The 18,576-nt window shown below is 44.3% G+C and overlaps 1 protein-coding gene across 5 annotated transcripts in view; it reads right to left on the bottom strand.

Annotated features, from left to right (window-relative positions):
- MTOR (mechanistic target of rapamycin kinase) overlaps positions 1 to 18,576 on the bottom strand; it is a 117,616-nt gene that overhangs the window by 77,576 nt on the left and 21,464 nt on the right. For 4 of the 5 annotated variants that reach the window (XM_029227673.1, XM_029227674.1, XM_029227676.1 and 1 more), the window contains 11 exons: positions 17,893 to 17,982; positions 17,679 to 17,771; positions 16,844 to 16,978; positions 16,481 to 16,610; positions 14,769 to 15,019; positions 7,657 to 7,743; positions 3,531 to 3,698; positions 2,927 to 3,039; positions 2,447 to 2,609; positions 1,284 to 1,376; positions 448 to 594 (listed from right to left, as the gene is read on the bottom strand). In XM_029227673.1, coding sequence (XP_029083506.1) covers positions 448 to 594; positions 1,284 to 1,376; positions 2,447 to 2,609; positions 2,927 to 3,039; positions 3,531 to 3,698; positions 7,657 to 7,743; positions 14,769 to 15,019; positions 16,481 to 16,610; positions 16,844 to 16,978; positions 17,679 to 17,771; positions 17,893 to 17,982 — 1,470 coding nt within the window. The remainder of the gene's footprint in view (positions 1 to 447; positions 595 to 1,283; positions 1,377 to 2,446; positions 2,610 to 2,926; positions 3,040 to 3,530; positions 3,699 to 7,656; positions 7,744 to 14,768; positions 15,020 to 16,480; positions 16,611 to 16,843; positions 16,979 to 17,678; positions 17,772 to 17,892; positions 17,983 to 18,576) is intronic. The other variant, XM_029227677.1, reaches the window with a different exon arrangement.

The following is an 18,576-nucleotide window of genomic DNA, read 5'->3' as shown; positions in this document are numbered from 1 at the left end:
ATCAAGGCCTGAGCTTGGGCCTGAATCAGAATGAGCATTTTAACAACAAGCTCCCCAGCATGTGGTAAGCCCAGTGAGTCTGAGAAGTTTGAGAAGCACTGCTTTAAAGAGCCTGCATCAGGCTCAGTGCTAACTAGGAGGCTCACTGGTTCTGTTCTGGTCATGTAAAAAATGAGAATGCTATTTGCAACAATGCATTCCACTGTCAAAGCTCCAAGGGAACATAAAAGGACACCTTGCTCTTTATTTTCCTTCCATTAAAAAATTGTATAATTCAGATACTTGGAGAAAAAATAAAATGACCTAAGTTCGTGGTATCTAGATTTTCAGAAAGATGCTTGGTTTTTGGTTGTTTTAAACAGAAGACAGCAAGAGCTGAAAGTTTTGAACAAGAGAGAAGAGCAGGGGCTCTCCTTTCCAAGCCCCCCCAGGAAACGATGGACCTGCCTTTTGGAGGTTGATGGTGCTGACGTGCAGTTTCTTCATGGGTCCTGTTTCCACTGGTCCGCTAGCCAAGGCATCCCCTTGGCCACTCCGCAGCATTCGATGCTGGTAAATCAAAGGGTCCTCTTCTTCATCAGCAAGGGTGTATCCCTGCAACCAGAGATTTAGAGAACCACTCTGCAACTCCACAAGCTGCTCCCAGTTTAGAAAACATCCTTAAACCTTGGGAGGGCCACACCTTCTGGAAGAGCCAGGATTTAGGTTAAGATTCCACATATGGACAGAATGAATCATAGGTGGGCTGTATTCCGCACTGAGACCAGTCTGTGTTGGTCACTCCTAGTCACTGACAAGCACTGACTTAGTAGTATGAGCATGCAACTGGCAAATGTGAGACAACCGTGAGTCATAAACATGATGAAGAGCTGGGCCGGCAAGGAGCTGCTGCCTGTTTTTGTGGGGCCTGAGAGCCAAGGATGGTTTTTGCATTTTTTAATGATTGAAAAAAAATTGAAAGAAGATTGCTATTCTGCAACATGTGAAAATTATTAGAGAATCATATTCTGGTGTCCATAAATGAAGTTTTACTGGGATGCAATCAGGCTCGTTCGTTTACATATGCATATGGCTGCTTACAGGCTGCAGTGGCAGAGCTGAGTAGTTTCATCAGAGACCACACAGCCTACAAAGCTGAAAAAATTTACTATCTTGACAGAAAAAGTTTGCCAATCTCTAGTTCAGAGCTAAAAAGCTAGATATACCCCCACTGCTAAGAGTACAAGAATAGCAGTTGAGAAGGACAATGCGGGACTTGCAAACAGAAGCAAAGCGCAGCTCACCTTGACAATCCGGCAGATGAGGACATCGTAGCGCTGATGGTTGATTCGGTGTCGCACCAGAACTTTATTTACCATTGGAATGAAAATTTGGTACTATAACAAGAGAGGAAGCAGGTCAGAAACCATTACTTTGGAGAGTGGGAAATAGAAAAAAGAATATTACCCCTACCACATTACAGCTACTACTTCTGGGTTTGGGACTAGCTCTGTGGTACTTTTGACCCCTTGTGCTACCTCATCCCCCTCACCTTCCATCTGCGTCACTGCAACAGCCTCTGATTTTAATGGTCTCTCTGCTTCCCCTCTTGGCCCAGTCTATTCTTGCACACAGCACTGAGAATAATCATTTAACAATGCTAGGGCAGATCACAGTACTCCTGGGCTCAAAATCTCCAAAGAATTCTAGTCTTGCTCAGAGTGAAAGCCAGCTATAATGGCCTACAACAGTCATGTGCAAATTTTAGTGGGCATCAGAACCACCTGGAAGGCATATGAAACCAGAGATTGCTGGGCTCCACAGTCAGAACTGCTGGCTTGGTAGGTCTGGGGTGAGGCATGAAAGTCTGCAGTTCTAAGGAGCACCCAGCTAAGTAGATGCTAATGCTGCTTGTGCGGGGGTCACATTCTGAGGACCACTGGCCACAATACCTAGCTTCCATGCCTACTGCCAGCACAGCCTCTACAAGGTTCTCTCTATGCCCTTTTCCAAGTACTTTCCTCTGGCTCCCTCCCCTGAAGTCACTGCTCTCCTGCTGCCCCCACCCTTCAAGCACACTGCCATCTCGCACCTTTGCCTTTGCTAATCCTTCTGCCTGCAGCCAGCTCCCTGGCGTTGGGCCTTTCCTTTATTTAGGTCTCTGCTGAAATGTTACCTTATCAGAGAGGTCTGCCTCTAAAGAAACAGCATCTCTCCCTACTCCCTCCCATCCCTCTTATGAGATAAATTATGTCTCATAACTTTGCTTCATTGGAATGTAAGCTCTGTGAGAACAAGGACATCATTCTGTTTACAGCGTTATCCCCAGAACAGCACTCAGCCCACACAGGTGGCTCAATAAATACTTGCTGAATAAAGAAGGAAAAAAAGGCACAATTCCTAGCTCTTTGTCAGTGATTGAGGCCTACAGATTAACAAGCGGAGGAGTCGAGGACTCCTGCCTCACCTTCTTCCCCAGCTGAAACACGAGTGAGGACAACGTGTCCATGGCTGTGGGACGGAGTTCTGGGCTCTGGTCCAGCGTTCGCACAATCGGGTGAATGATCCGAGAGGCATAGTCAGTGAAATCCAGGGACTCCGTCAGGCGGTCCACTGTCTCTAACGCTGCCCTACAACAATCGCTGACATACAGTAATTGCTAACACACAGCCCAAGAATAAGAGAAGTGGCTGAGGGCTACCTTTACAATCGGCACCCAACGGGAAGGAATGGCTTCTGACATTATTTTGGGTACAGAGATCTAACACACATTCCTGTGGGATGAGGACAGTGAAGATTTCCATAAACCTGGTACATATCTGGACTAAACTAATGAGAGTTGAAATAACAAAAAAATAGAGAGATGGCCTGGGGACTTAAGAAAAGGGCATTGTCAACAAAACATTAAAAGCTTGATGACTGTTAGTCCTACAGGGTAGGTGCTCACTTTCGAGACGGCAATGGAACCTCGGGGGCATCAAACAACTTCACGATAGGGGGCAGCAACAAATGCAGATAATCATCCAGGTTGGCGCCAAACAGCTGGATTGCAGCCAGCAACTGCAAAGAGGAGTAAAGGCACGGCGATGAGCGAATACAGTCAGGTATCAAGTATCTAAGTACCTGAAGGGCGGCAGTCGTATGGATAATTCAAAATGCTTTGGGGACTCTGAAAAGCCTTTATTAAATTACATTCTCTTGGTAGCACTTTTCCCCGTCATTTTATTTCACTTATATGTTACTTTGCTTTCTCTGAACTTATTTCAACCGTTAAGGAATCAGTTGCTGGATAATAGAGAAAACTGGTATGCTAAATAAAATATTTACCAAGAATAATCCATTAAAAGAGACAAAACATAAGGATAATCAAGAGAGGATGAGAAACATTCTGTAAACTGTACACTGCACGCATCAGGTACTACAGCATTCTTTAGAGTCAGTCTTACGGACCGAGCGTCCCCCTGTCACTCAGAACAGAGTCTCTTAGATGATCATCCAGGGACTCTGATGGACTCTGGAAATCTCTCCAGAGGATGTCCCGGGTTACTCACCTTGATGGAGACGATGCGGCCTGGGCTATTGTCATGCATGAAGACTCGTAGCATGTGTGGGATCAGCTGGGGCAGGTAGAGCTTAAATTCACCCCCAAGAGCTACCACAATCTGCTCAATGAGAAGAATGATCGTGCTCTGGATGGAGGTGTTCATGACCCAGAATTCCTATAAAGAGGGAAGAGACAGAGGAGCAAAGTCGGGGGCCCTTCTGCTGAAATATGAACCAAGGAACTGAGACAGCCAAAACGAAGCACAAATGCAGCGAGCATGGTCTGTGCCATGGGACTCCTTCCTTATCCTCCTCTCCCAAGGCCTCCCTGTATCCTACGTCAGTCACAGTGAGCAACTAAACTGCATTTCCCCAAAAGCACCAGGCTACATGGCTCCTCCGTGCTTTGCTCATGCTGCTCTCGGCTTAGAATCCCACCTCTTGCTCAGCTAAGCCCATCTGTCTTTCCAGACGTGGCTCAAGCCTCACTTCGCCTAAGAAGGCGTTCCTATCTCCTTCCATTAACCACTGTGGGTCCCTCTGCTCTGCTCTCTTCTAGCACCTGTAATACTTAATTTTCTTTGCCACCTTCCCTCTACTCGACTGTAGGCTGGTTAAGGGCAAGAAACCCTCGGTCCACCTCTGTCTCCCTGAATCTAGCAGAGCGCCTGGCATATTCCAGCCACCCAAACCCATCTGGCAGAATGAACAAATGACCAGGCCTGCATCACTCTAGGAGCTCTCCAGCCGTCTAGGGGTGGTCCCACTTTGGGTAGCACCTGGGCTCTGCCAGAGGGTGACTTCAGTGTTAACAAGATTTCCTGCCCTTTTGGATTTAGACTTTGCTCGACAGCATCTGACATCTGTCCCAAACCATTTTCAGGCCTGGAGAGTGCCACAAGAGGAGCATTTTTCTACATTCATCTAATTATATCCCACATAAATTACTAAAATAAAAACTTGGCCAACTGGCTCCAGATCCTGTCTCGGTACTGCAACGCAAATTGGTCCAAGTCTCTCACTCCAGGAAAAGCTGTCATTTCAAATCAATTCAGAAAGACAGTGGCCTACTGCCTTCTTTAAAACCTCCAGAGTAGGAGACTTAATGATGGCAACGTATGCTTATTAGTACTCTTGGGCCCCCATTTAATTCAGAGTAGAAGTCAGTGAAAAAAAAAAAAAAAAAAGATAACTCCTCAGATGGAAGGCTTTAAAAGAAGCCTAAGGTATTTTTATTTAGAAAAAATTGTTCTTAACTCATAGTAGTTTACAAAGTAAAAACATTTCAAAAAAAATCTATACTAAAAGGTGCTGGTAAAACTTTCTTTCTCTCTGCTTGGAGAGAGGTATTCTCTTTGAAAAAGCTATTTTCTCTAGATAAAAAGCTTCGACAAAGAAACACCACAAATTTTATGGCCTCCGTGGTTTGTGCGATGGTCATTCACTGGGACCACACTCTGCCTTCTTAAGAGAAAGCTCGCCTACCTTTCCACTGCAGGGTCATCGGGGCTCCTCACAAAGGGTTTTCTCTACGTCAAAGAAACCAGGCAGCCTCCCCAGGGATGCCGGCTGGATCACTGTTCACAAAGCCCCGAGCCCTCCTGGGTGGAGCTCACTGAAATGCCCAGGAGCAAGAGCCAAAGAAGAGCCCTGTTGGCACCTTCTCTGTCTTGGAGGAAATGAAAGCTGTATTTTGCAGGTGTAAGGCTCCCAGCCTCAAACCCCTACATGTTTTGTTGTAAGTCATTTTTGGGGAATAAGTCACAGGTTACTTCAGCTTCAACCCCGGAGTGCACTGCTTCCTCCCTCCCCGCCCCACCCCCAACTCCCTTAACACCACCCGCAGGCTCTTTAGCATCCTACCTAACTCTTCCTGTACAGAGGCCCCTGTGGCAGGAGGCAGGGAACAGAGCAGCTTTTACTTATTTATACATACAGGAGTTTTTCAGTTCTGAGACTCATTTTCGGGGAAGTTCCATTTTTGAAGGCAGCCACTTTCATTTTAGTCCTGCTGCTTCTTCCAAGCTAACTACAAAGGTCTGGTGTAGAAGAACAAAAATCACTGGAATAATTGTCTTCCAGTTCTTTGAGGACACAGCCATCTCTGCAAAGCAATCTCCCTAAGCAGAGACACTGAAATTATAGAGAACAGTAGGAAGCACCCTCCCACTCCCAATACAGAAAAATGATACTGCCATCAATGGGGAGTCCTTTGCACCTAGACTTAAATAGACATTTCTCCAAAGAAGATATACAGATTGCCAACAAACTCATGAAAGAATGCTCAACATCATTAATCATTAGAGAAATGCAAATCAAAACGACAATGAGATATCATCTCACACCGATCAGAATGGCCATCATCAAAAACTCTAGAAACAATAAATGCTGGAGAGGGTGTGGAGAAAAGGGAACACTCTTGCACTGCTGGTGGGAATGTAAATTGATTCAGCCACTATGAAGAACAGTATGGAGGTTCCTTAAAAAACTACAACTAGAACTACCATATGACCCAGCAATCCCACTACTGGGCATATACCCTGAGAAAACCATAATTCAAAGGGACTCATGTACCAACATGTTCATTGCAGCTCTATTTACAATAGCCAGGACATGGAAGCAACCTAAGTGTCCATCGACAGATGAATGGATAAAGAAGATGTGGCACATATATACAATGGAATATTACTCAGCCATAAAAAGAAACGAAATTGAGTTACCTGTAGTGAGGTGGATGGACCTAGAGTCTGTTATACAGAGTGAAGTAAGTCAGAAAGAGAAAAACAAATACCATATGCTAACACATATATATAGAATCTAAGAAAAAAAAAAAGGTCATGAAGAACCTAGGGGTAAGACGGGAATGGAGACACAGACCTACTAGAGAATGGACTTGAGGATGTGCGGAGGGGGAAGGGTAGGCTGTGACAAAGTGAGAGAGTGGCATGGACATATATACACTACCAAACGTAAAATAGAGAGCTAGTGGGAAGCAGCCGCATGGCACAGGGAGATCAGCTAGGTGCTTTGTGACCACCTAGAGGGGTGGGATAGGGAGGGTGGGAGGGAGGGAGATGCAAGAGGGAAGAGATATGGGAACATATGTATATGTATAACTGATTCACTTTGTTATAAAGCAGAAGCTAACATACCATTGTAAAGCAATTATACTCCAATAAATATGTTTAAAAAAAAAAATTGGGACGACAGCCTCTTCTCAAACACTGTTGCAGAGACTTCCCTGGTGGTGCAGTGGTTAAGAATCTGCCTGCCAACGCAGGGGACACGGGTTCGAGCCCTGGGCCGGGAAGATCCCACATGCCATGGAGCAACTAAGCCCGTGCGCCACAGTTACTGAGCCTGCGCTCTAGAGTCTGCAAGCCACAACTACTGAGCCCGTGTGCCACAACTACTAAGCCTGCGCTCTACAGCCCGCATGCCACAACTACTGAAGCCGTCGCGCCTAGAGCCTGTGCTCCGCAACAAGAGAAGCCACTGCAATGAGAAGTCCGCACACCACAATGAAGAGTAGCCCCAGCTTGCTGCAACTAGAGAGAGCTTGCGCAGCAGCAACAAAGACCCAATGCAGCCATAAATAAATAAGTAAATTTATGTATTTAAAAAAACCACAACACTATTACAGTCAGAAGGCGGTATTTATGCTTTTGAAGGTAGCAGGGAAAAGCATTACCTTCTTCCTCAGAGCCTGACAGCACTCCATCGTATTTAATGGCCCCAGGAAAACCCAATCCCCAATCCTTTCTTAAGGCCATGGTTTTACAGGCAGTAAGGAAGAGGGCTTTTGTGAGAATAGTAAAGCACTATTGTGATGTTAAAGTGAAATTGCTTTGCTGTGTGTGAGGCAAAGAACTCCAGTTTATTTCTGGCAGAACAATTCCTTCAGGATTTCTCCTCAGATTTCACACCTTGAACTCTTGTACCTGGGAGCCTGTAGCGAGAGCCCCTCCACCCCCTTTCATAATCCAGTGGGATACCTTGCTCCACTTTTTATCCTCAGGTTATAACGTCTCTATGATGACCCATGAAAAAAATGTCCACATCATCCAAACCTGCTGCTGAATGCTCCTGGACCCAAACACTGAGGAACAGGCCAAAGCATTAATTTCTACTCACTCTCATGAGTGTGACTATTTCATCCATGTAAGGCCTGATGTGGCTCTTCACAAAGGACACCAACATTCCCAGCTGCTGGAACAGAAACTGAAACAGAGAAGAGGTCAGCAAGTTGGCACCACGAAGGATGTAGACCTCCCAGTCTTACCCCAAGTGCACGCTAATGAATAAAGACAATTATGGAATCGGTTTCTGCACCACCCTTTCTTCTGAGAATAAGCTTCAAAGAATGAGACTTAAAACCATCGGTGGTAACCATCGGTGGTAACGGTGGTGAGCGCTGAAAAATATGTCAGTGGCTTTACTCACCAGGTGAGGCAGTTTCTGCTCAGCAGGGGCTTCGGGGCCAGACTAGCTGTTCTGAACTGTTTCTGTTACCTACTAGCTTTGTGACCTTCATTTAATCTCTCTGCACTCAGCCTCTTCTGTGGGAAAATGGGAGATAACAGTTCTTGTCTCATAGGCTTGTGGTAAGAGTTAACTGGGCTAATACCTGGAAAGCACTAGAACAGGGACACAAATACTGTTAAATGCCCAATGAACATCATCTATCATTGAAGGATTTCTGGAGTAACTGAAAACTTAAAAATGGACATGAAATTTTTAATTAACTGTAGATGTATCTTTTGTTTATTCAGTCTTAATTCACTACCACTTACTTTCTAAAATAAATACAGCTAACTATTATGGGTATTGTGGTTCACTTATAGTAATTAACTCAATTAATTAGGTCTTAATTAATTAGTTAATTGTGTCTCTAAGAAACTGTGGGGACCTCCCTGGTGGCGCAGTGGTTAAGCATCCGCCTGCCAATGCAGGGGACACGGGTTCGAGCCCTGGTCCAGGAAGATCCCACACGCTGCGGAGCAACTAAGCCCGTGCACCACAACTACTGAGCCTGCGCTCTAGAGCCCACGAGCCACAACTACTGAGCCTGTGTGCCACAACTACTAAAGCCCGTGCGCCTAGAGCCCATGCTCTGCAACAAGAGAAGCCACGACGAGAAGCATGCACACCGCAACGAAGAGTAGCCCCCGCTCGCCGCAACTAGAGAGAGCCCGTGTGCAGCAACGAAGACCCAGTGCAGCCAAAAATAAATAATAAATAAAATAAATTAATTTAAAAAAAAGAAAGAAAGAAACTGTGAACCAAAACAGCAAGCAAATTGAGGGAGGGCTGGGATTAGGAGATTCTATTTAGGTTGGTATCTTGCAACTGTTAAGAGATGCCATTCACGAAATAAAGTTGGGAATAAAGATGGCTTAGGTAAGAGAACTCCCAACTACTTTCCAGGTTAAAGATGTCTTCAGGGTGTAGTTTTTATTTTGTTATGATCCTCAGATAGTGCTACATGTCAATATCAAGTTGCAAGTCATATTGTAAACCTCCCTTTCCCCCTCACCCCCTCCCAATTTTTATAGCTCTCTATGCCTTTGCTGCCCTCCATTAACAAGAATAATTTCATACATATGTATTTTCACCCTTATCCACATTTTAAAACTTGGGTAAGTTGGGGAAAAATAAAAAGTATGTTTCAAATAGTGAGTAATGGACTTATAGAACTCATTACCTGAAGAGGTGAGACTGACAGGACACATAGGACTGGGCTCAAAGAAGGACAGGGACACCAGTGGATTCTAAGGGGCTTAGAAGCTGGTCTCACATGGCACACAGGTTCAACTTGGTAGAGCCATCCCTACCTATCTCCTGGGCACCTCCTCATAGAATCACTGCTGACAGTTTTTGTGAAACGGTTCCTACGAAAGTATATTACAGAGATCAAGGGACAGGAGACTCTAAACTACAATGGTTTTTTAGTTAAACTTTTGTTATGCAGAACCTGAAAGAAGGTAGAAAATCTAAACTGGAGGAAAAGCAGGGCAGCGGGGATGGCTGGTCAGGGGAAACCTTGAGACGAAAGGACAAAAGCCTCCTGATCCTTGCTGTCACTTCATATGAGGTGTCCATGGGGCAGCCTCTCTGGTGGCTGATTCATAAGGGTCAGCGGATACACCCAGGCAGGTGCCTCATCCCCAGGGAGGGGGCCCGAGTAGCCACCTCATTTCTTCTCCCTTAGATTCTTTCACAAGCTGTTTTCTCTTTTCCCTCCTGAACATTAGTATTTTAAAAGAACATGTAGCTTTGTTCCTGAAAATATGGTGGGTTAGATCCCCTCCTAAATCCCCTTGCTATGAAAAGCCTAAAAGTAATGCATAAAAGATAAATGTTGTTATTAGATTATCAGAACTGAAACCTTTCACATAAAGCCAGACCTTCAAAAAGCTACATATCAAGAAAAATGGTGAAACCTCCTACCCCCAAATCTGTCCACTGGCAAAGGAGACAAAGTAATCTGTGAGTCTTGATGTGAGGTCTAGGTAGGAGAAAAAAGCCTTCCTAAGAGTTTGTAATTTCAGGCCACTCTCATATGAGTTTAGGGGGTTATTTTAACTACCTGTGTGGCCTGAGAAACTCTAAGCCAAGAAACTAACTAAAAGTTCTCCTAGACCACCTGGTAGAAGCAAATGCAGGCCCTCTCTGGAGAGATGTAACTTCAGAGCAGATATTCCAGTATTAACAGCTCCAGGGGAAGTCCAGCTGAATATGATGCATGATCCAAAATTGTAAAACACATAAGGACAGACTTACAGACTTGCTGCGAGTATGACTCAGCAGAAACAATAAACAACAGAATTAGACTCATCAAAAACCTTATGTATATTGGAATTATTGGATAGAAAATATAAAGTAAACCTGTTTAAAATGCTTAAAGGAATAAGAGGGCTTCCCTGGTGGCGCAGTGGTTGAGAGTCCGCCTGCCGATGCAGGGGACACGGGTTCGTGTCCCAGTCTGGGAAGATCCCACATGCCGTGGAGCGGCTGGGCCCGCGAGCCATGGCCACCGAGCCTGCGCGTCCGGAGCCTGTGCTCCGCAACGGGAGAGGCCACAACAGTGAGAGGCCTGCGTACCGCAAGAAAAAAAAAAAAAAAAAGTAGTAGGAACTACAAACTCAACGACAGGTCAAAAAGACACAGCTAAAGAATCAGTGAATAGAAAATGGATGTGAAGACATATCCAGAATACATCTCTGAGAGACAAAGATGAACAACACGGATAAGAAACTAAGAGACATTAAGGACAGAGTGAGAAGCTCTAAATGTTGAATCTAATTCTGGAAGGAAAAAAATAGAAGGGTGGAGTCCTCATATTCAGAAAGCCCACAAATCCCCATCAGGATAAGAAAGAGAAATGCATACCTAGATTTACAACAGTGCAACTTCAGGACAACAAAAACATGAGAAGGTCTGAAACAGCCATAGAGGAAAGGGAGATTACATGAAAAGGAATCATAATTTCTCAACAGCGACAAAAGAAGTCAGAAAACAGTGGGATAATATCTACAGCTGAAGGAGAACCCAGAATTGTATTCTCAGCTAAATAAAGATTTTATAAGAGGGTGAAATAAAGATTTTTTTCAGATAAACAAAAACAGAGCATTTACTTTGATGGATGCTCAGAAGAATTTACCTTAGAGAGAAGGAAAATGGTCCTAGGAGGAAGCTCTGAGATGGGAGACAGTAATGAAGTGGCAAAAGGGATAAACATAAACACTGTCTGCATAAAATAACAGTAACGTTTAATTTGGAGTTAAAAAAAAGTGATACTAGATAGTAACATAAGAGGGAAGGGAGATATAATACTTTGATCAGTCATTCTAAGTTTTGTATATTGTTCGGGGAAAGGATGGAGACAATGACTAATTTTAGACTTTGTTAAATAAGGTATGCAAGTCAAATTTTATGGGTGAAAAAGATAAAATTGGATGCATTCCTCATACTGTACACTGGGACATATTCCAAAGAGCTCAAAGATCTAAATGTAAGAGGTGAAGCCATTTAAGTACAAGAAGAAATAGAGGTGAAAATGATGTATACACAAAGCTTTTCATTGCAGGATTATTTTAAATATCAAAGACTGGAAAAACACAGTCATCAATAGGGACTGGTCAAATAGCTGTGGCACGTTCACACAATGAAGTACCAATTGCCTCTAAAGGAATGAAGACATTCTCACTATACTGCTATGGCATGAACTCCAGGATATGCTGCTGTGAACGTGGAAAAGAGTAAGATCCAGAAAGTTTATACTATGTTATTCTTCTGAGGAAGGAGGGTGTGGGACATATATTTCCTTATATTTTCAAAAATAAACACTGAAAAGATAAATTTTAAAACTGATAAAACTGGTTAGCTTAGGGGGAAGTGTGGTAGGCAGGATTTCGGTAACCGAAAACTCCATGTCCTAATCCCTAGAACCTGTGAATAAATTACTTTACATGACAAAGGGGACTTCTGAAGATGTGATGAGGGAGCAGGACGCTGAGATGGGGAGATTATCCGGGTGGGCCCAATCTAATCACAGGAGTCCTTAAAAGCAGAGAACCTTTCCTGGTTATGTTCAGAGAGAAAGATTTGAGGGAAAAAGGAGAGTCAAAGAGATACAATGTTGCTGACTTTGAAGATGGAGGAAGGAGGCCAAAGAATGCAGGCAGCCTCTAGAAGCTAGAAAAATCAAGGAAAGGGGTTCCCCCTAGAGCCTCCAGAAAGGAACACAGTCTTAATGGCACCCTGACTGTAGTTCAGTATGATCTATGCCAGACTTATGACTTAAAGAGCTGTAAGATAATCAATTTGTGTTGTTTCAAGTTACTAAATTGGTGGTGATTTGTTACAGCAGCAATAGTAAATGATAGAGGAAGGAAGAAACAAGGTATAAGAATAGGCATGGAAGCTAGTCTTTGCTGAATATATCTTATAGTTTTGACTCTTGAATTATGCTAACGTCTTACATAACTAGAATGAAAGTTAAATTACAAAAACTCACAAGAAATTTCTAAAAATTGAAAATAAACAGGAACAAATGAGTTTAACTATAAACCAAGTTGGTTGCACAATCACTCAAAGAATTATTTCAAGTGACTTTGAACACAGTATTTTGGTGTATATCCCCAACAAGACACATCCTAAAAACAATAACAAATTGCGAACGACCTTGAACTGCATTCAGTAATCATATTGTTAATACTAATACTGGTCATGTACTATTTATATGTATACAAAAATACATATATTTTGGGGCTTCCCTGGTGGCGCAGTGGTTGAGAGTCCACCTGCCGATGCAGGGGACACAGGTTCGTGCCCCGGTCCGGGAAGATCCCACATGCCGCGGAGCGGCTGGGCCCGTGAGCCATGGCCACTGAGCCTGCGCGTCCAGAGCCTGTGCTCCGCAACGGGAGAGGCCACAGCAGTGAGAGGCCCGCGTACCGCAAAACAAAAACCAAAACAGATAACTAATGAGAACCTACTGTATAGCACAGGGAACTCTACTCAGTGCTCTCTGGTGACCTAAATGGGAAGGAAATCCAAAATAGAGGGGATATACGTATACATATAGCTGATTCACTTTGCTGTACAGTGGAAACTAATACAATATTGTAAAGCAACTATATTCCAATAAAGATTAAAAAAAAAAAACCTACAGCAAACATTATACTTAGTGATGAAATCTTAACACTAGTCCCATTAAAATCAGGAACAAGATTAAAGGTTTCCACTATTACAGAGTCTAATCAACACTGCAGTGAAGGTCCTAGGAAAGTAGTAAGGAAAAGTAACAACTGCTTTACCGACCAAAACAAAAAAGCCAAAACTGTTTTTTATGTTCGGCAGACTATATGATTAGCTAGAGTGAAAACCTGGGAAGATTTACAGGTAAATTATGAGAATTAGTAAGAATTCAATGAGGTTGATTATGTAAAAATAAAACGCACTTGTATATTCCAGGCAGAAAATTAGAAAATACACTTTCTAAAGAAAATACTATTTCCTCTGAATGTACATCAAATTGAATATGTAATCACAGAAGAAAAAATATTTAATTCCAGGATCTTTAAAACGCAGTACTCTGACCATACACCTTGTGGAATACTTTCTAAGAACAGTAGGAACTGCAAAGCCACCTTGAACTGTATTCAGTAGGATCGCTGTTGGTAGTGGTACAGGTATGGTAATCACAGAACCACTGTGCGTACTCTATGGTTCAGAGAAAAAAAAAAAAAGAGAGAGAGAGCGAGCAAGAGAGAGAAAGAGGGAGGGAAAGGGGGAAATTCTTCTTTACAGAAAAATGCCAGCTATTAAAAGTAGAAGGAGGAGCTTCCCTGGTGGCACAAGGGTTGAGAATCCACCTGCCAATGCAGGGGACACGGGTTCGATCCCTGATCGGGGAAGATCACACATGACGCAGAGCAACTAAGCCTGTGCGCCACAACTACTGAGCCTGCGCTCTAGAGCCTGTGCTCCGCAACAAGAGAAGCCACTGCAATGAGAAGCACGCACACTGCAACAAAGAGTAGCCCCCGCTCGTCGCAACTAGAAAAAGCCAACACGCAGCAACGAAGATCCAACACAGCCAAAAATAAATTAAAAAAAAAAAAAGTCATTACTTTGCAACCAACGTGATAATTGATTCCAACAAGGATCATCAATGGTGGCTAAAATCATTGGGTAAAAGGTAGCTGGGGAATAGGACAGTCACACAGTCTCAACGTATCACCCCACACATTACTTAATGGCTAAGGAAAAAAGGTAATTTTACAATGGAGAGATGTGATACATACCGACCTCACCATGTGCTCAAACTTAGGACCAACAATAATTGGACAAACTGACATTATGAAGCATTGTTACTGCACCTCTGTAGTATTCCCACTAAGCGTTTGACTTAAATCTAATCATGCCGAAACAACCAGAAATCCACTGTGGGATATTCCATCAGATTATTGGACTGAACAGTAGATTACGGAGAATAACAATGCTGTCCCCCCGCTTCCCCTCCAGCCACTCATCTTTTAGCCATTTTGAGGTATAAAACAGGAAGTTGAGCTGAACTGATTATACCTGTACACTTAGGTGTTAGAAGTTCTGGGGGAGGAAAGGCATTAGGCATAACGGCAAGCAGAGTACATTATTAGGAAGCTGAGGCACAGATGGACTTCCCACACAGGCATGGCACGGAGCAGGGAGGAGCAAGGGTTGGGGGTTTACCCACTTACTTCCCGGATGGCCCCGTCACAAACCCGAATGACATTCAGGAATGTGGGCATGACCTGGGGCAGGAACTGCACGCACTTGAGCCCCAGGGACTTGAAGATGAAGGTGATGGCCTGGACGACCATGGTGTGATGGTGAGAGAGGGACTGGTCTCGGAAGATGCGCATCAGGGCCACCATGGACACGGCTGGGTAGAACTCGTCCAGAGGCAAGTTCCCCATGTTGACCAGCATCTCACTGGTGCTGTAGTCAGCTAGGACCAAACAAAGGTGAGGATCACGAGCTATACATGACTCTGACTTTGGACAAAGCGTGGTTACCGACAAACAAAAAAACCTCCTGTGGGTCACCAGCATTCACATCTCTCTCCCTGCTATACTCTAACACCACTGGGAATACCAGGTATATTAGGAGCCAGTGAATAGGCTCTCACCATGAAGGACAGTTTTTGGCTTATCTATTATCTAAACTACAAAAGCCTAACACAGTACATGACGGGTTTTCTTTAAATTGCTACGTTTAATTTAGCTTCTTACCATTCCAGTTCACAACTTCAGTAGCTGAAACCATCAATAAAAAGTTACTCCGCCAAATGAAAATAAAGGGGATTAAATTAGGCAAACATCTGTTCAGCAGCTGCTTGGTCCCCCTAGGGAATTCAGAGAAGTTAACAACAAATGCTACCTGACCCGAACAACAAGGACCTCAAGGACTGGGGGTGGAGGAGGGTATGGAAGGTGGGGGAGGGGCGGAGGAGGGTATGGAGGGTGGGGGAGGGGCGGAGGAGGGTATGGAGGGTGGGGGAGAGGGAGGGGAGGGTATGGGGGTGGGTAGCGGTTTAACAGCACAATAAGGACGCTAAGAACCAGAACATCCAAGAGACTGGATGACTGGCACTGCTGAGGACGGAGGAAACGCTGGAGGATGTGGCTCAGGCTCTGCTCGAAGGCTGTGGGTCTGACAGGATTAACATTGCAGGCACACTTCTCTCATATACAGAAGAACAAACTGGAAGCAGTATGATCCCATCCACAGAGTTCAGAAACAAATTATTTTATTTGGGGAAAATAACATTTTGCTGAACTAGATGGGAGAACCACTGCTGAACTTTCACACTTTGAGAAATACGCCTGCCCTGATGGACACTGCGTTAAGCCTAGAAAACTCACCTGCATCCCCACGCCCTGCCCAATCTCTTAGGCTACTTATCTAAAGACAAAGGAACTCTACAGCTAGACCACTTGATGGAAGAAAGAGCCCTGGATCCTGATTGCTACTAGTTTTTCCACGCCCTCTGAGCCTTAGCCTCAGATTTCCCTATCAATTAAAACAGGGAGAATAAATTCTACCCTCTTCCTCCTTGGGTGCCATGGGAATAGAAAACATCAAAGATGCACTAACAAAGAATGACAGATGAACAAGGGTGATGGGGTGATAATTCACGTCTCTCTCATCAGCACCTAAGAGTGACTACAGACATAGCCTGTTGACCTTTAACAAAGAACCTGGACAAACGGGAAGACTGGACACACTGGGAAGCAGCGCCCCTGCTGTGACTCAAGAGGAAACTACTGACGTTCCATTCAAAAGTCACAAGGTGAGTCAATATGCAATAATTTCACAGTTATCCAGCCCAAGGCTCTTTCTAAACACAGCCAGTGAGGGCTTAGTGAGGCAAGAACTTGGCAGCCACTCAAGGTTCTCCTCAACTTACAGGAATCCTGACTTGACTTGGATTCTGACAGGCTGACAGCAGAAGCATCCCGGGACTGGTCGATCATGCCAATGTTCACTTTGTGCTTGTAGGGATCCAAGGCCCCCAAGAGCCCTAACACACGGATAGCCTGTGTGGGAAAGGGGAGGGGAAAAGAAAACATTCATCACAGCACCTGACTACCACAGCTCTCATGGATACTCATGTTCCATGATGCCCAATTCATATCCCAGGACCAGCTACAGGGACAAAACGGAGAGGGACAGGAAGTCTCATCGGTACTGTCAGAGCATGTTAATGACGCAAACGTCTCTCCATTCTCCCAGCAAAGTCTTTAAACACCAAGCTTGTGGTGTTTCCTACCTCTCGGCGTGTACCCTGGTTCTGCTCAGTCTTCAGGAAATTCAGCAGCACCTCAAGCAATGTGGGGTACTTCCTGTAGGGCTCCACCACGTAGCCAGTGCTGGCCACCAACTGTCCCAAGGTCCACAGAGCCACCTGGACAGGCAAAAGATCACATGATTTGTAGCACCAGTAAGAGAGAAAAGAAAGCATACTCCATACTCTTCATTAAATGGTTATAACAAAGTGTTAGAGGCTGTTACAAGAAAAGAATGCCCAGTAAAGGCACTAACCATAAACTAAAATCCTGAGAGCTGGGACATAAAAACAAGGCTACAAACCAACACAACAATCGCTGGAACAAAGGTAAAGAACAGTCCCGCCTTTCTCAGGAAGTATATAGTTCTTCTATACCCTGGATGATTGACAGGAGAAATCGGACTCAAAAGGAAATTAAGGTTGTTCTTACTTTCAGTCTAGCCACAGCCACCTAATGACCTCGATGACCAAAGCAAAGCCAGGGCCGGGGGAGGGTGAGCTGAAGCTCCGCTTCCCTCCACAACCAGAGGCCAAGACTCTCTGTTTCCCTTTAGGGGCCGGGGCTCTGATAGATGACCTGCATTTTTTTTTTTTTTCAGTCTAGAGGAAATGGCACTGGTCAGCCCTGATACTGACAGTGACTCTGGGTCAGGATGAACGCTAATTCTAGCTCCAAGTCTTTCTTCTTTTTACTCAGTTAACAAATATTTCTGAGTACCTACTAGGGCTAGGCATTACTGGCTAAGGTGACTGAGAGAGACGAGGTCCCTGGCCTCATGGGGCCTATCCTGCTCACACACGAAGTAGTGGTACTCACCTGCCTTTTGGCCAACAGAGAGGAGTCCTGGAGCATGTCCATGATGATAATAAAAAGTTCATCAACCCATTTCCTCATTTCTAGGCCACTAACCTACAAAGTGAAAAAGGAAGTGGTAGACAGCATTAGAAATTATGGCATTAAGAAGTATTTTGACTTCATCAAAGGTAAAATAATTCTTCCCATCCTATGGAAAAAGCAGTTGTCCCCTTACCTGAGCCAACTCTCCTATTGTAGCCAGGACATTATTGATCACACCTGGGTTTGGATCAGGGTCTGGATCTTTCAGTTTCAAAATTAAAGCCTATGGAAAGAAGGTATGAGAAAATGAATGCTGGTTAGAGTCTACTAGAAAACTTTTTTTCACATAAGTAAAATTCACCCAAGAGACCATCTCAGTCATAGATAAATTACTTCTAAGGCTTTATGAATCCAGGGTTCCTCTGGAATGTGGATTCTTAAGCCTTTCTCCATACTGCACACAAGTCTGACGTATGAGGGAGCTGGCAAGTGCCATGATCTACAAACATTTCCCATGCCTTCCCTAAACTGTACCTGTGTGATCATGTACCCAGATCCACATAAGTTGTGAAAGACTTCACATGAGTCTAACATAGACCTGAAGGTGGACTCAGATTTTAAAGCTCACTTTTTCTTCATTTGGGGGGAGTTGCTTTATGCCACTATCTTACTTCTCCTCGCCAAGCACATTGGATGAGGTGCTTGAAACATCATATCTTATCTCTTAGAAGGAGAGCCCTTTCCTGCAACTGGTGAGATGCCTGGTATTCTTGAACTGAGGGTGCTTGATGTGGCCCTTGTCTGCGAGCCGGGGACCAAAGAAATTATCTACTTTGTTCAGTGTACCCGTGAGCACCAAAACACTCCCATCATCCCA

The sequence above is a fragment of the Monodon monoceros genome, unplaced genomic scaffold, assembly GCF_005190385.1.
Source record: "Monodon monoceros isolate NGI ecotype Baffin Bay Population unplaced genomic scaffold, NGI_Narwhal_1 Super_Scaffold_18, whole genome shotgun sequence".
NCBI classification, from domain to species: Eukaryota; Metazoa; Chordata; class Mammalia; order Artiodactyla; family Monodontidae; genus Monodon; species Monodon monoceros.
This window is presented reverse-complemented; position numbering and strand designations above follow the sequence as displayed.